Source organism: Neofelis nebulosa, chromosome 5 (assembly GCF_028018385.1).
Source record: "Neofelis nebulosa isolate mNeoNeb1 chromosome 5, mNeoNeb1.pri, whole genome shotgun sequence".
Lineage (NCBI taxonomy): Eukaryota > Metazoa > Chordata > Mammalia > Carnivora > Felidae > Neofelis > Neofelis nebulosa.
The window spans coordinates 45376485-45392257 of NC_080786.1; the positions used below are offsets into that span (position 1 = coordinate 45376485).

At 42.6% G+C, this 15773-nt stretch overlaps 1 protein-coding gene across 2 annotated transcripts in view; it reads right to left on the reverse strand.

Annotated features, from left to right (window-relative positions):
• ERICH6 (glutamate rich 6) overlaps positions 1 to 15085 on the reverse strand; it is a 29365-nt gene extending 14280 nt beyond the window's left edge. The window contains exons 1-9 of one of the 2 annotated variants that reach the window (XM_058730213.1): positions 14552 to 15085; positions 13420 to 13477; positions 9092 to 9183; positions 6036 to 6098; positions 5727 to 5782; positions 5520 to 5636; positions 3048 to 3161; positions 1706 to 1863; positions 496 to 566 (exon numbers count right to left, since the gene is read on the reverse strand). In XM_058730213.1, coding sequence (XP_058586196.1) covers positions 496 to 566; positions 1706 to 1863; positions 3048 to 3161; positions 5520 to 5636; positions 5727 to 5782; positions 6036 to 6098; positions 9092 to 9183; positions 13420 to 13477; positions 14552 to 14993 — 1171 coding nt within the window. In that variant the 5' untranslated portion in view covers positions 14994 to 15085. The remainder of the gene's footprint in view (positions 1 to 495; positions 567 to 1705; positions 1864 to 3047; positions 3162 to 5519; positions 5637 to 5726; positions 5783 to 6035; positions 6099 to 9091; positions 9184 to 13419; positions 13478 to 14551) is intronic. The other variant, XM_058730214.1, reaches the window with a different exon arrangement.
• Positions 15086 to 15773: the final 688 nt, after the last annotated feature.

A 15773-nucleotide genomic window follows, 5' to 3' on the forward strand; every position in this document is an offset into this window, starting at 1 on the left:
TCAGAAAGATTAAATACTTTGCCCCAAATCGGACAGCCTATAAGGAGAAAAGCAAGTACATAAATCAAGAACTTGATTCTAAAAATCAGTGCTCTTTCCATTTCACCCACCCTATAGCCATACTGGTCCACGTATGAAGAAACAATTGTGATTTATTTTTTGACGGATTTTTCCATATCCCAGCTTGAAAACAGAAGGGAATGTGTGCTTAATAAACCAAGAGACAATGAATTCAGTAAGCTCTTTTCAGCTATCTGTAAAGTGTTCTATAGATGTTGCTAATTTATTTCAGTCAATAACAATAGTAAGCTGAAGACTAAAAACTTTGAAAGCCAGAAAGCTGAAACACCAGCCTTTCTGAGCCATTTTAACTGCTACATTGACTGAAATGAACATTTTAAATATATTTTTTAAAATACCAATTGTAGCTCTTGGTCAAACATCTGAGCTTTCTGATGTACAACTGACCCATAACACCAGCATTGAGGAACTCACCGTCTTCAGCTAAATTAGTCTGTTCATTTGTCATTAGTGCAAATTGTCTGGCCATTTGTCGCTCCTGTTTTCTACAAAATTAAAAAATATGCTGTATAAATCCAAAATGTGTTTGAAGCTTAAAACAGAATTTTAGTACAAATTTTAACTGTTTACATACTATCCATTATTATTTTTATCTATTATTACTTGTGAATCCAGGCATTTAATCCATACATATAAGTTTCTACTCTCTTCAGGCAACAAATTCAACAAATTTCTCCAATATGGGAATTCCAAATTGCCCTGAGAATTTGCAATTGGTAAATTTCTTTTTTTTTTTTTTTTTAATATTTTTTTAATGTTTGAGACAGAGAGAGACAGAACATGAACAGGGGAGGGTCAGAGAGAGAGGGAGACACAGAATCCGAAACAGGCTCCAGGCTCTGAGCTGTCAGCACAGAGCCCGACGCGGGGCTCAAACCCACGAACCGTGAGATCATGACCTGACTCAAAGTCAGACGCTTAACCGACTGAGCCACCCAGGCGCCCCACAATTGGTAAATTTCTACTTTATTTTATTTTTATTTTTAAAAAATGTTTATTTATTTTCAGAGAGAGAGAAAGCACGAGCAGGGAAGGGGCAGAGAGAGGGAGGGAGGAGGAGAATCCTAAGCAGGCTCCATGCTCGGCACAGAGCCTGATGCAGGGCTTGATCCCACAACCGTGAGATCACGACCCCAGCCCAAATCAAGAGTCAGACACTTCGCTGACTGAGCCAACCAGGCACCCTGGTAAATTTCTACTTTGAATTGGTGAGTTTCCAGAGTTTCTGGGAGCTTCTGAATCTCAATAACATCTACCAGGAATTTTATTTTATTTTTATTTAACAAATTAAATTTTTTTCTTAATTTTAGAGAGAAAGCTCAAATTGGGGAAAGGGGCAGAAGGAAAGAGACAGAATCTCAAACAGGCTCCAGGCTCAGCTTGGAGCCCAGCGTGGGGCTCGATCCCATGACTCTAGGATCCTGGCTTCAGCTGAAATCAAGAGTCGATTGCTCAACCAAGTCACCCAGGCGCCCCCCACCAGGAATTTTTATAGGTTTGCTTTGGCCAATTTTTATTTCATTACTGAGAACACATCTTCAAAATTAAATATTTTGAAAAAACAAGGTTCATTTACAAAAAGCTTAAGCGGGCCTGAGTCTCAATATCAAAGGCTCAATGTTACCTCCGCAGGGCTTTTTCCTTTGCTTTGAGTCTATCAAGTTCACTGCCATGGGCTGCATGAGGGTCAATACAGATTAATTCAGCTTTAGAGCTTTGAATTTTTTGTTTTTCCTCATAGATGTAGTCAATCAGATTTTGAAAATAACTACAACAGGAGACCTGGAAAACAAAGAGGTCATGTTCATCTCATTAGTCCTAGAGGAAGATAATTACAGGGGGCAAAAATGGCTAATGAAATTTGGATAACAATCTATGGTAGCTTTTTCCTAGTAACACCTTGATTGAGATAGAGTTCACATACCGTACAATTCATCCATTTCAAATGTACTAGTCAATGGCTTTTAGTGTATTCACAGAGTTGTGCAAAACCATCACTGCGGCCAACTTTTAGAACACGAACTCTTATCCGTTAACCCTTCCCATCTCTCCCCTCAGCCTCTGGAAACCACTAAGCTAAATTGTGTCTGCATACATTTGCCTGTTCTGTTCAGCTCATATATGTGGAATCACACAATTGTGGTACTTTGTGATTGGCTTCTTTTGCTTAGCATAATGTTTTCAGGGTTCATCTATGTTGTAGCATGTATCAGCCCTTCATTTCTTTTTATGGTTAAATAATACTCCATTGTATGGATACATCACATTTACTTACCCATTCATCAGTTGATGGATGTTTGGGTTGTTTTCATTTTTGGCTGTTAGGACTCATGCTGCTATGAACATTGTGTGTTAAGTTTTTGTGTAGGTGTATGTTGTCAGTTCTCTTGAGTATATATCTAGAAGTGTAACTGCTGGGCTATAGGTAACTATGTCTCTAACTTTTGGGGGAATTGCCAGACAGTTTCTCAAAGTGGCTACACCGTATTACATTCCCCCTTTCCAGTATATGAGAGCACCGGTTTCTCTACATCCTTGCCAACACTTGTTATTATCTGTCTTTTTGATTATAGCCATCCTAGCGGGTATGGAATGGTATCCCATTGTGATTATGATTTGCATTTCCCCAACAGCTAACATGTAACTCTTTTAAGACTTGCAGTGCGGGGGAGGAAACACTTCATGTGTTTAAAAATAACACCATTTCCAGGGCGCCTGGGTGGCTCAGTCGGTTAGGTGGCCGACTTCAGCTCAGGTCATGATCTCGCGGTCCGTGAGTTCGAGCCCTGCGTCGGGCTCTGTGCTGACAGCTCCGAGCCTGGAGCCTGTTTCAGATTCTGTGTCTCCCTCTCTCTGACCCTCCCCTCTTCATGCTCTGTCTCTCCCTGTCTCAAAAATAAATAAAACGTTAAAAAAAAAATTTAAAAATAACACCATTTCCTCAGTGAACCTGCATTAGAACTCACATCTTCTATTGGTTTAGAGCTATCATCGTCACAGTAAACATCCATATTGGAAAGAAATGATTTTAGATCGCCTCCACAAAATTCACACGTGGGCGATATCTCCTCCTCTTCTTCCTTCAGAGAGAGGAAAACAAGAATAAATGAGTGCCCACAAGAGGGCCCAGAGCCCCTGGGCGCAGTAGATGCTGCTGGGACTCTGGGCAGGGCCAGCAAAAGTCCAGAAGGAGAGCAGGGCTGGTGGGCTATGTGCCAACCTGCCTGAGAACTCCTGCCGGAATCCCTGGGGGCCCCCTGAACTAGCTGGTGGGGAACTTTCAGGGGGCTAAGATCCTCTACCAGAAGGCACCAAGCTAGCAAGATCTGTGTATTCCAGTAATGAGACATTATTTCTACTCAAGGGCTGGTGAGGACTGAAGAGGCTGAGGTGGTGTATTGAGGGCCTCTGTCTGGCACCGTTGACCAGAGCACAGCTGAGCCCATCAGGAGCTTGTGGATCCTTAGGATGTCTCCTCATCGCAAGAAGAAAGTTGCACAAATGACTTTACTATTGACAGCCGAGTTCCTCATGGGGGAGGGGCGCTATGGCGTGTAACTGGAGGCACGAGACAGAGGATAATGCGTTAGCCCCAGCTTGGGGCTCTGGATTCTCCTGACTGTGCTGTGAAGGTAATTCAGAAGGGGTGGGGGAGACCCGGAGAAGCAACAGGACACAGGGGAGCAGGGGAGTTAGGGGCTCAAGGGTTGGTGCACTATGGCCATGTTTATGATCTGAGGTCACGACTGTGACTGCAGGGGTTCTTGGGCAAGCAAGCAGCCTTAGCACAGGCCTCCAGGAAAAACCCACATCATGTATGAGTCGCAGGTCACGAATGCTACCAAGCCAGCTGTAATTTGCCATTCTCTGGGACTAGCAAAATGGCCACTGTGGGGCCAAAGGGTGGCGAGGGGGCCTGTGCGGCCAGGCATTCACCACCAGAGTGATGGCCCGAATCTTGAGGTTACCGAAACTACCCAATGGCAAGTACTGCACATCACTGACAGCAGAACCCTTAGAGAGTAAAGCCCCACCATAGAGAGATGGCGGTGACACATGTAGTTTGTCACCTAAGTGACGGAGCAGGCAGAAAAAGAGTGTGGCGATTCCAGGCCATCCACAACCCTTCCATATGAGGGTCTTGCTAATGAGCTCCTCAGCCCATGGTCCCTTCACCCCTTCACCTGTGGGGGAAGCAAGGTGGAGATTCTTCCAAAGACCATGAGTGGGGCTGGAATCTGCTCCTGGAGACAGTGTAGCTGGAGAGGAGAGCTGGCGAGCCAGCTACTGCCGCCCCTGAACTACACTAGTGTCAAAGCCCCATCTAGGCGGACCTGAAGGATCTGCCCAAGATCCAGGAGAAGCCAGCCCTGCCTTGGTGCCAATGCAGGCACAACTCCCTGGAAGAAAGGCTACAAGGCTTTCCTCATGTGTAGGACCATCTCCGGGTGTCAGCAGAAGAAAACTCGAGACACTTCCTTGACTACAAACTTCTGCGGTTCAGAAAGAGAAAGGAGCTAGGTTTGAATAAAAGAATTTCAGCCTGAAGAGTCTATAGGGTGGCCATAAAGTTTAGAAACATGGACAGATATAAAGAACAAATATTGACTGATACTACATGACATTTAGTGTGCAACTCCTTGTGAGACTTGCATAGTTTAATGTGCTGCACAAAGCGGCAATGAGCAGCACGTTATTGTGTCCACACAGCGTTCCCATCGACCCTGCGTACACATCTGTGGGGCGCAGCCTCACACAATTGATGGCTCTTATTTCCAGTGGATAAGCCTGCACCGTTAGCAGACCCCAGAAGAAATAAGGGGGTGCCAATCTGGGGAGCATGCTGTTCTCTCCACATGGCCAGGTCACCCGAGTTTGCAAATAATCATACCACCATTCGGTCCCCCACTGCTCTGGTGCGTTGAATTTTGTCCCCTGAAAAGATAGGTTGAAGTTGTAACTAATTTACATAATTTACATAATTTACATAATCTAATTTAAGTGGTGTGCCTGGAGAAGAGGGACATTTGGAAACAGATGCAGAGAACGCCAGGACAACTGAGGCAGAGATCAGAATGGAGAAGCCACAAGCCAAGGAAAGCCAAGGGTTGATGGCCACACCGGAACTAGGAAGAGGCAAGGAGGGATGCTCCCCTACAGGCTGGCCTCGCTGACATACTGATTTTGAACCTCTAGTCGTCAGAACGACGAGACAACAAGTTGCTACAGTTCTAAGCCACCCAGTTTGTGGTATTTGGATACAGCAGCCCCAGGAAACAAACACAGCCGCCCTAAGTGCTATTCCAAATAAATGAGCTCTTCGTGTATTTTTTGAAAAGCATGTTCACTGTCTTGTGTGCAAATCATCATGTGGCTTATGACATCATTTATCAATAAAAAACATTTTCAAATTTAAAAATAATATGAATTAAAATCACCTTGAAGTTAATGCCTATATTGGAACTCTCTTGTTTGAATTTCAGAATGGATGGTGGCCCAATGCTGGGCAGTGTTTTCAGAGCTGGCTCAAACAGTGTTATGAAGTCTTCTTTAAACTACATTTTTTAAAAAGAGAGAATCGACGTTTGAATAAGTGATATTTACAACGAACCCTGTGTACTATTGGACCGATAAACATTTCTTACCTCCAACTCACATAAAACATTCAGTTTTTGCTCTTCTGGATTAATTACCCATTTTTCTGCAGAGAAAAGCATCAATTTAGAAAGGAAGTTTAAAACCTTAGTACAGTGTGTTCCATTTTCTCCTAACCCACTACCCTGTGTCACACACACACACACACACACACACACACACAGTTTAAATGCCCTGAAACCTTTTCACCACCTTCTTGAGCATATTCTTAGGGGAGGGCTTTTCTAGAGGGGGTGTGCACTGTCTGAGTTAAGGCTGGTTTGCCTTTGCCGGCAGAGGGAAGGACTCTATCTATTTACCTCTTAACTTAGAAGCCAGATTTTCATGTTCAGTTTCCTTAATTTTAGAAGGTACTTTCTTCCCTGTAAAACGAGCATACACTTGTCATCAATCCTGACAAAGTAGAAAAGAAGTTTAATACAAAAGAAAATATGCCTTTTGGAAAAGTAAGTACCCTTATTTGTGTTTGACCTTTTACTTTTTTGCTCTTTCCAAATAACATTTTATCAACAATAAGGAACAGAGGGAAGGCACCACTGATCTATCACATCGAAAAAGGTTTCCCTGTTCCTTTCTAGTCCTAACATACTACAGAGATGCATACTTCACTTGACTATAAACATTGGTGCAGACTCTTATGTTTTCTGCTTTTTTTTCCAGCTTATTTATTTTGAGAGAGAGTGTGTGTGTGCGAGTACAAGTTGGGGAGGGGCAGAGGGCAAGAGAGAAAGAATCCCAAGCAGCCTCCACACTGGCAGCACAGAGCCTGATGCGGGGCTGGATATCACGAACTGTGAGATCATGACCTGAGCCGAAATCGAGAGTCGGATGCTTAACCAACTGAGCCACCGAGGTGTTCCCTTTTCTGGTTTTTAAAAGTACTATGTTGTCTACCTTCTAGCTGTTATTTTGTAAAAGATTTTTCAGGTAGAAGGGTGCTAGAGGTTCTAACTCAAGACTGTTAACTCAACCAGGAGGATTATTCCCTCCACAGATTCCAGGCCAGTATTAGAAATGGGGAAGGCGGACATCAGCAACTTGGAATAACCGTCTAGGAGATTCAAGCTGATAGAATTGGAATGATGAAAACCAGTGAGATCAACCTACAGTGGGGCAGGGGTAAAGGGGGGGGGGGGGAGCTGGCCCATTTCCTCCCAGAGCCATGGGCGGCAAGGACTGCTACTGGAGAAAGAGGTGGGCTTCAGAAAGTGATGTGCTTTCCTATGTGGAGTATCTGAAAAAATTTTGAATATGTTTTAGGCATGTTGTCCAACAGAAATGCCAGTATAGGTATGAAAAAATTAATGCACACAGATGTTTATTAAGGCATTATTTGTTATAGGGACGAGCTCAAAACATCAAACCACACCAACTCTGAAATACCTAGCAATCCGTTTTATTACATAAGCCATAATAACTGTATATAAGGGAATATTATGCCGTTGTTTCATTGAATTAGATCAATCTTTCCTGACATGGAAAGATATCCACGATACACTGCTAAGTAAAAGAATTAGAGAAGAGATAAAGTTGCCGTTACAGGAAATATAATTGTTTCCTAGACTTTCAACTTAGAAACTATTAGAATAAGAAATTTCAGCAAGGGGGTCTGATACAAGATTAATACATAGAAATCAATAATTTCCTTCTTGTTGACAATAATTAGTAAATATAACAGGAAAAAAGTTTCCAATTGTTACATCAATACAAGACTATAAACTAGTAAGAGCTGCACGAGTCCTATATGGGGGGGGGGGGGAGGGCTATAAAAGAAGGTCTGAAAGAAATGGAGAGCTACACTAGGTTCCTGCTGTTAAAGTAATCAAGTGGCCATCAGATGAGGTGGCCCTAATGCCTTCGTGTGTAGCCTAGGAAAGCAAACTGAAACCTGAGCCAGAGTCAATGTCTGTAAATGCCTCAAGGTTAGGAACAGCCAACCACGAACAGCCAACCAGGCTTTCCCAAGTAATACAACCCCTTAAGCCATAGCCAGTCAAAAAATGTCCTCGTTTTGCTCTGGTGTCTTCTCTGTAAAAATCTCCTTACTGTTGTCTGGGAAGCCCTCCCACCTATTTCCAGTTTGGCACTGCTCCATTCCATTCATGTTTGCTCAAATTTAGAAATCTGAAAATACCTCAGTTTGTCTTTTAACACTGCGAAGCAAGGGCGACAAATCGACTTGTCAAATTCCATTGAAACATCCCATCAGAATTACACTGTGTAGATTAATTTGGGAATTATTAGCATCTGCCTAATATTTGGTCCCTTTTTATGTTCGATTTTGTCACTCTTCTGTACAAATCCTCAGGGATCTTTCTACTTCATTCCCATTGAAAAAGATTTGGTCCTCAGTTAGTCTTTTGACCCTATCCCCCCTCAGTTGTCCTCCTGATGACTTTACCGCAACCACACCAACTGCCTCCTTGTTCTAGGGGGAGGCACCTGCTAGTCCGTGTGCCTGGAATAATCTTTCCCTAAGATCATCCTGGCTCACTGTCTCATGTCCTTGAGGTCTTTGCTCAAATATTTTAGCTTCTCAGTAAAGATTTCCCTGAGCACCCTGGGTAAACTTACCCCTCCCACCCAACATTTTCCATCCTTTCCTCTGCTTTTCCTCCTTAGCACTTAATGTATTATATATAATATATATAATGTATATATAATACATATATTATCACCTAATTATATATTATATATATTTCCTTATTTTCCTTATTTTTTATGATCTCTCTCGCCATCACCTCCACCCTCCACACTTTCATGCCAGATCACGAGGACCGGCATTTTCGTTTTTTTGTTTTTGTTTTTGTTTTCATTGCCATTTCCCTAGAACAGGGTTTGGACTATGATGGGTGCTTGGCATATGATAGGTGCTCAATAAACATCTGATGAATAGGTGACATAAAACAAATACAAAAGTTACCAGGAAATGCTATTCATAAATCCTTATACTGGGATAAATTAAAATTTTAATTTTTGTATTATCTATCTCTTGATGGCTGACATTTAGACTACAGCGTGCATGTTACTGCTTTGATAAAAAATGAAGATACGCATCAACATAGAATGGCAGATTTTTTTTTTATGAGAACATAAACATTAGCATTTATTATAGACGAAATGCCAAAGGGCTTCGCTATTTAATCTCATTTTGCTTTTCATAAAAATTCTGTGACAGAAGTATTACTATTATTACTGACAGGGGAAGAACCTGGGACTCCATGAGGCCCTCATCTCCGTGTCAGTTTGTGTTGGGCTGGGATTCAAACCTGGCTCTCCCCCAGTGCCTGCAGCTAGGCTCTTTCTGATGTGCAATCCCATCTCTGAGCAAAAGCTAAGAAATCAAACTACTCACTTGGCCGCCTTTTGCCAGAAAATTTTTGAAGCCAGCTTTCTTCTGTTTGTACTGACGTTGGAATTCCTGGATACAAACTGTGATACATAGTCCTGAAGTTGAGACAAAATCTTAATTGTGAGTATGCCTACATAATTGTTAGCCATTCTTCCAAATATAGCACATTTAGCCATCAAGTAACACACGTAGGTAGAAGATCCGGCTTTCTATTTTCTTTGAAATATTTTCCTCCATTCTTACCTCTCAGTAAAGTCAGGCACAGTGTGTTTGCATTATAGGGAAAGTACTCCTTTCTAAGTGCTGGAGTCTCCCGATACCATATTTTTCCCCCCAGAGAGTAAATTACGACCACTATGTCTGTGCATGTGTGTTGATGGTGGTGGTGATGGTGTGTGTGTTTAAACATATACTTGAATTTAAATGAGACATATTATTCATTTTATTTTTATGTATTTTTAAGTTTTATTTATTTAAGTAATCTCTACACCCAAAATGGGGCTTGAGCTCACAACCTCGAGTTCAAGAGCCCTATGTACCTCCGACTAAACCAGCCAGGCGACCCAATTAAGTAGCCTAAAAATAACCCAAACTTTTTTTTTTAAGAGTTGAAGTGAAATGCGCTGTAATCAAACAATTTGTATTATTTATTCTTTGTGCAGGTAGTTCAGTTACTTGAGTTGTCATTGACATGATAGGAAGGCAGAAACGTATTGACTTTTACTAGTTACAATGACTGTTACTGGTAACAAGTAAGTAATAACTAGTGCTTCAAGTTCCTTTGCCTCTTTGAATTTCAATTATTTTGCACGATTAGCAAATTGTGATGATTTGCTGGATCTTCTAAAATTATCACATTTTTTCAAATGATTGAATCAATTTTAGGGTTGTCACTTTTTCACCTTTCTTAGTTCTTTCTCCACCTTCCTTTCTTGGTGCTTTGTTCCTTGGCACATTGCATCGGTGGGGTGCTTTAGTTCCAAAATGACTCTGTCTTGTAATAAGCGAAGAACGACTCAGCCAAAGCCACCTGTGCAAGTCTCTGGGGGAGTCCTGTTTGTCTAACTTCCCAAACAAGCTACAGGGACCGAGGGTAAAAAAGAATATTAAGGAGCAATCCCTAGACAACATTGAACGTTTGGCCTTTTTTCCAGTTCAGTGGTGAACAAAATCAGACCTACGTGGCTCCTCTAGGTCTCTCTGCCTTCCTTAAACCGACACCAGAGATTGTTTCTGAAATTCTGCGGAAGGGTGGCAGATGACGAGATGATGGAGGCTAACAAAATGAACATTTCCTGAGAACTGACTGCGGAGTGGTACATTCGTAGTAGTTGCTTTATTCACATGATTTCATTGATATTAACAGAGACTAATCAAGGCATGTATCGATCTTCCCTCCTCTACAGGCAAGGAAACTGAGACTCTAGGGAACCCCTGAAAAACGGTATTGTGCCAGATGCAAATGGGGCCTGGGCCTGTTTGGCTTCAAAACCTGTGTTTCTCCGTATTTATCTGCCATGTATAGTTGGCCCCATTTTCAACCAGAATAGTAATAGGGCAATAAAACATAGAAGGTGAGCCAATATTGATTGATTTTTATGACATTTAAGGATAGATTTCCTTCAAAACACAATCTCACCAAATTCACCAAAGAATGCTTTGAAATATAAAAGCAGCATCTTAGGAAGATTTATGAGGAGAAATTAAGAAATTGATCAAGTAAAGAGAGGCTCCCATATTAATAGGAAGTCCAGGTCAAGATGGCAGTTGAGCACCCAATTCTCCTTCCCTTCTTTTCCTAGATCTTACTGAAATAACAAACACAAACAAATAAACAAATAAATAGCCCTGGAAAATAAGAAAGGTGTCATTGGTAGACAAGTAATATTGAAGTCCCAAAAGAACGAAAACAAATGGCTTTAGTTTGATGGAAAACCAGGGTGGAGAACACCACAGCTCAAAGCAAGAGAAGTAAGTAAAATTCTTCTGGGAAGTCCCTAGCTCAGACTCAACCAAATGCAGAGAGGAGGGGACTGGAGACTGCAGTCAGAGGAGTTGAGGGAGTCATCTCAGAGCAGCTGGCCAGGCAGCTGTTCTTTTTATTTCTAGATAAAGCCCCCCAAGCTGCTTCCTACAAAGAGTGGGCAGCCTATCTCAGGAGGTTGTAGGTGTGAAAGAGAAGCAGAGCATAGTATGAGGTTACACAGAAGCTGCCCAATAGGCCTGGATGAGAAAGGAGGAGGGGACATCCCGCCCAGAAGTGAAATTCGTGAAGAACTCCAACCACACAGTGAAGTGTCCTTATCCAAACTCCAGTAATAGTGGGGTATGCAGCTTGCCTGCCTCCTACCAACGCTCCACAAGCTGCCGCCTCTGACATCCCCCATCCACCCACGTAGGACACGGTCAGCCTTCCAGATACACCCTGTTAAGAGCTACTCAGCTGCAGAAGGACTCCATTCTGGTTACCTACCGGCCATTCATTTATAAATACAAATTGATAATGAAGGATTGCCAGTTACTTAAGGGCAATCAATAGCATAAAAGAGAAAGACCAAGATAAATAGAATTAATCCCGAAAAAAGAACTTCAAAGAACAACAACAAAAAAGAACCTTAGTATAAAAGTACCCTTAAAAGAGATTAAAAAATAACTATTTGAACAGAAAGAAATTCTGGGTTCTTGGAAATTACAAATATGAATACGAAAATAAAAACTTTTGTACAAGGGCTGCATGTTATCATAAATACAAAAAATCTTGATATCCAAGAGGGCCAATAGCCATCTAGTAGGAGTTCTAAAGAAGACACATGAAGGGGAGGAAATAAATATCAGAAGTGTTTCAGAATCAGACTGATCAGCAATACCGGATACTAGAAGGCAAAAAAGCAATGTCTTCAGAGCTCTGAGGAAAATGGTTTTCAATGTATTCTTTAATGCCAGGTTATGTTATTAGTTAAGTATGATGGTAAAAATGAAGGAATCTCCAGACAGGCAAGAACTCAGGAATCTGACTCCCCATGAGATCTACGTGAAATAATTACCTTTGGAGTTTCTCCAGCAAAGAGAAAAGGAATAAAAGAAAGAAAGCAATATGGGAATCAGGAAAGTGTGGCCCTTTAACCCCAATCAGGAAAGCTGAAGACAATTAAAAACTGAGAGTTGAAAAGTTCTCCTTTCAGGAGTCAAGTTTTATGGACATAGGAATCTGGGGTTTTGTGCAGAATCCAATCACATTATTGGCTTCTTAGCATGAAATTGTGAGTATTGTTGATTGTTTTTCAATTTTCAGAATTAACCTGTATTGAGTTAATTATGATTATAAAATATAATACAAATACAATAAAACTTGGCAAAGTAATATGACTTTATATGAATTTATATGACTTTATATGAATATATAAATATTCATATATTTATAAAATATATAATTTGCTGTTAACTGGGAGAAGAAAGGGTGAGAGGAAAGATAGAAGTAGAAGTGCATTGGCTCAATCCGTAGAGCATGCAACTCTTGATCTTGGGGTTGTGAGTTCGAGCCCCATGTTGGGTGTAGAGATTACTTAAAAATAAAATCTTTAAAATAAATAAACATAAAATTAGAAACAAAATAAGCTGTTAACAATATGTTAACCCTGGTGGGTGGGAGTGTGGGGGTGAAGAAGGGCATGGAATTTTTTTTTTTTATTTTACACCTTTGTATACTTTAATATTTTAACCATGTACATGTATTATTTTTGAAGTTGAATTAAAAGGATAAATAAAAACAGAAGAGCGGGACAGAACAATCCTGTTTATGCTTAGGACTTTAAAAGTTGCTTGTAAAAGCAAAGCTTAAGTGAACAGTAATTCAAGATCGTGGACTCAGCTTTATAAAGATTTATAAAGATGTTCCAAAAGGTATTTCTCTGGTGTCTTCCTGTGCTTGGCGGCTAATAGCAATAACAACAAGAAAAAGAGAGAGGAAAAAAATAAGACCATAATTTCCACTTTCCTTCACAGGAGGTGTGTCTAATCACGGTCTCATTTCGCCAATAGAGACCAATGTCCTAAACGTTCAGAGCACTTGCTGTTGTACAGTGTTATTATTTCATGTTATATCAAGTGGGCATGCCTTCTCTGTAGGTAGATAATAAGCTGCAGATGGGCAGGGACTGTGTCTCTATCCCCAAAGTGTCTAACAGTAATAGATTTTTAAAAATCCTTTTTTAATAAATTGGTTGTAAGTGCCCTGGATTATTTTTACTCTACTTCCAGACATATTTATCCACGAGGTAAAAGTAAACATCATCAGCTTCAAAAAATTATATGAAAACAAAACATTTTCTTACCTATCTAAATCCGCTTCAGACATGTCTTTCCTAAATGTCTGGAATATCTTAGGAAAACCTGTTGAATGAAACGTTGACGAATTTAGCCACTCCTTCTACATCAGTGGTTCTCAAAAGGACAACTTCTGCCCCCCAGGAGACATTTGGCAACTCTGAAGACATTTTTTTTTTTCTTATCTTTTTAATGGTTATTTATTTTTGAGAGAGCGAGCGTGAGCGGGGAGGGGTGGAGGTGGGGAGACAGAAGATTGGAAGTGGGTTCTGCGCTGATAGCAAAGAGCCCTATGCGGGGCTTGAACTGAACTGAGTCGAATTCAGATCATGACCTAAGGTCATGACTTGAGCCAAATTCAGACACTTAACCGACTGAGGTGCCCAGGCACCCCTGAAGACATTTTTGATTGTTCCAGATCAGAGTGGGGGCTCACGGCACAGCCAGGGCTAGAGGCCAGGGATGCTGGTAAACATCCTATAATGCCAGGGACACCCCCTCCCACCTTCTACTCAACAAAGATGTTCCCGATGGAAATGTCAACACTCAAAATAAGTGCTGTCTTTCTTTTTAAGGAAGTGACTGAAGTGGTTTTAGCATAGGAACCTAAACACATTTTTTTTTTTTTTTTTTTTTTTTTTTTTTTTTTTACGGGACTGTCTTGGTAGCACAACACCCTGAAGGGACCGCTCTTCCGGGAGCGGCATGTTCCTGTGTGTGTTTCCGAGAAAGAAAGAGGGACTGGGAAGGGGAGACAAGAACAGAGGGGGAGACGCAGGGAGAGGGAGGTGTGAGAGAGGCCTAGACAGAGGGGAGGGGGTGGGGAGAGAGAGACGGAGGGAGGGAACAGCATCATGGCCTGAATGCACATAGAGGTATTGCAAATGCACTCGGTGAAGCACTACCCAAGTTTCCAGTCTCACCAAGCGTTACACCGATGTCCTAAATCGTGAGCCAACAGAACGCTCAGCCAAGATTTCAGTGCCTTTGAATAAAGGGACCAAGATAGACTGGGTTGTGTGTGGAGTGGTGCATGTGTTTAGAAACCAGACACTCAGGTAGACCAAGGCTCTGGAGTGGCGGGACCAGCGGTCCGAGGGCCAGGGAAGCCTTAGGGGAAGGGGCGGGCAGGGGATGTACTTTTCTGGGAGGAGACGCTCGAGTGTGAGCTCGAGATCGGTGTCTCGCTCCACAGCGTCCCGCTGAGCGTGGGGGTCGGGCTCAGGCTGGGGCTGGTGATGCTGGTTAATCGGGGAAGGAAGGCCTTTGAGTTTTCGTCACTGCTGTCATCGATGTCCATCATTTTCCAGAAGTACTCTTCGCTGAACGTCCCTTGGACCTCCAGCTTCTTCTCCTCCGCGTCCCCTGTCTTCCCCTCCACTGCTTCCCCCTCCTTCTCCTCCACCAACAACTCCTCTTCCTCCTCCTCCTCCTCCTCCTCCTCCTCCTCCTCCTCCTCCTCCTCCTCCTCCTCCTCCTCCTCCTCCTCCTCCTCCTCCTCCTCCTCCTCCTCCTCTTCTTCCTCCGGGACCTCCTCCTTCTCCGGCTTTCTGGAGCCGTGACGCGGGTGCGGGTTGGCCATGGCTGGGGGGAAGCAGGGTCGCCGCTAGCGCAGTGGCGGGTGCGGCCGCCAGTCCCAGTCAGGTGTCCAGCTCCCTACGGTGCGCGCGTCTCCCGTCTCCCGGGGCAACGGCCAGCGGCGCGCCGCCAAGCCTCTGGGATTTAAAGCGGCAGCACAGAACCGGAGGGGTGGGGACAGGGGCGTCGGGGCAGAGAGCCGCTAAGGAGCCAGGACCTCTGCAAGCTTCTTTCTCACCTCCTTTCCGGGGTCACGGAGACCCCTCACAGCATGTGGCGAACTGATCTCCCTTTCCTCCTCCCTCCTTTGGAGCGTTGTTTCTTTGTTTGGGGTAGAGGCTACCAGAGATGGACGCTGTTAGGCCAGTTGGTATTGCTGACGCTGGACTTTGGTTTTTCAGTAGACACATGCTTATTCAAACTTAACGATAAAACTTTATAATAAGATCAGGCACGGGTGGGAGTTTGCTGATTTGATTTTTTAAGATATTGCCTTCATTATTTATCTTGATTAATGAGATTTTTGATGCCGTTTAAATTCTGTGCCTGAGATGGGTGTCTCCCTCTAGACCCAGTCGTTCTTGTTGCAAGGCCTGAGACATCTGGCTACCTAGGTAACACCTGTGTCTTTCTGGGTCTTTGTTTCCAGTTCACTGTATTTTTGTTAAAATGTTTGTACACACACAAAGAGGAATACAGTATAAGGTATAATGGACATCTGTTTACTTACCACCCAGGCTGGAATGTACATGTTCAGTGCAGAGTTCAGCTTCCTTTCAAAGGC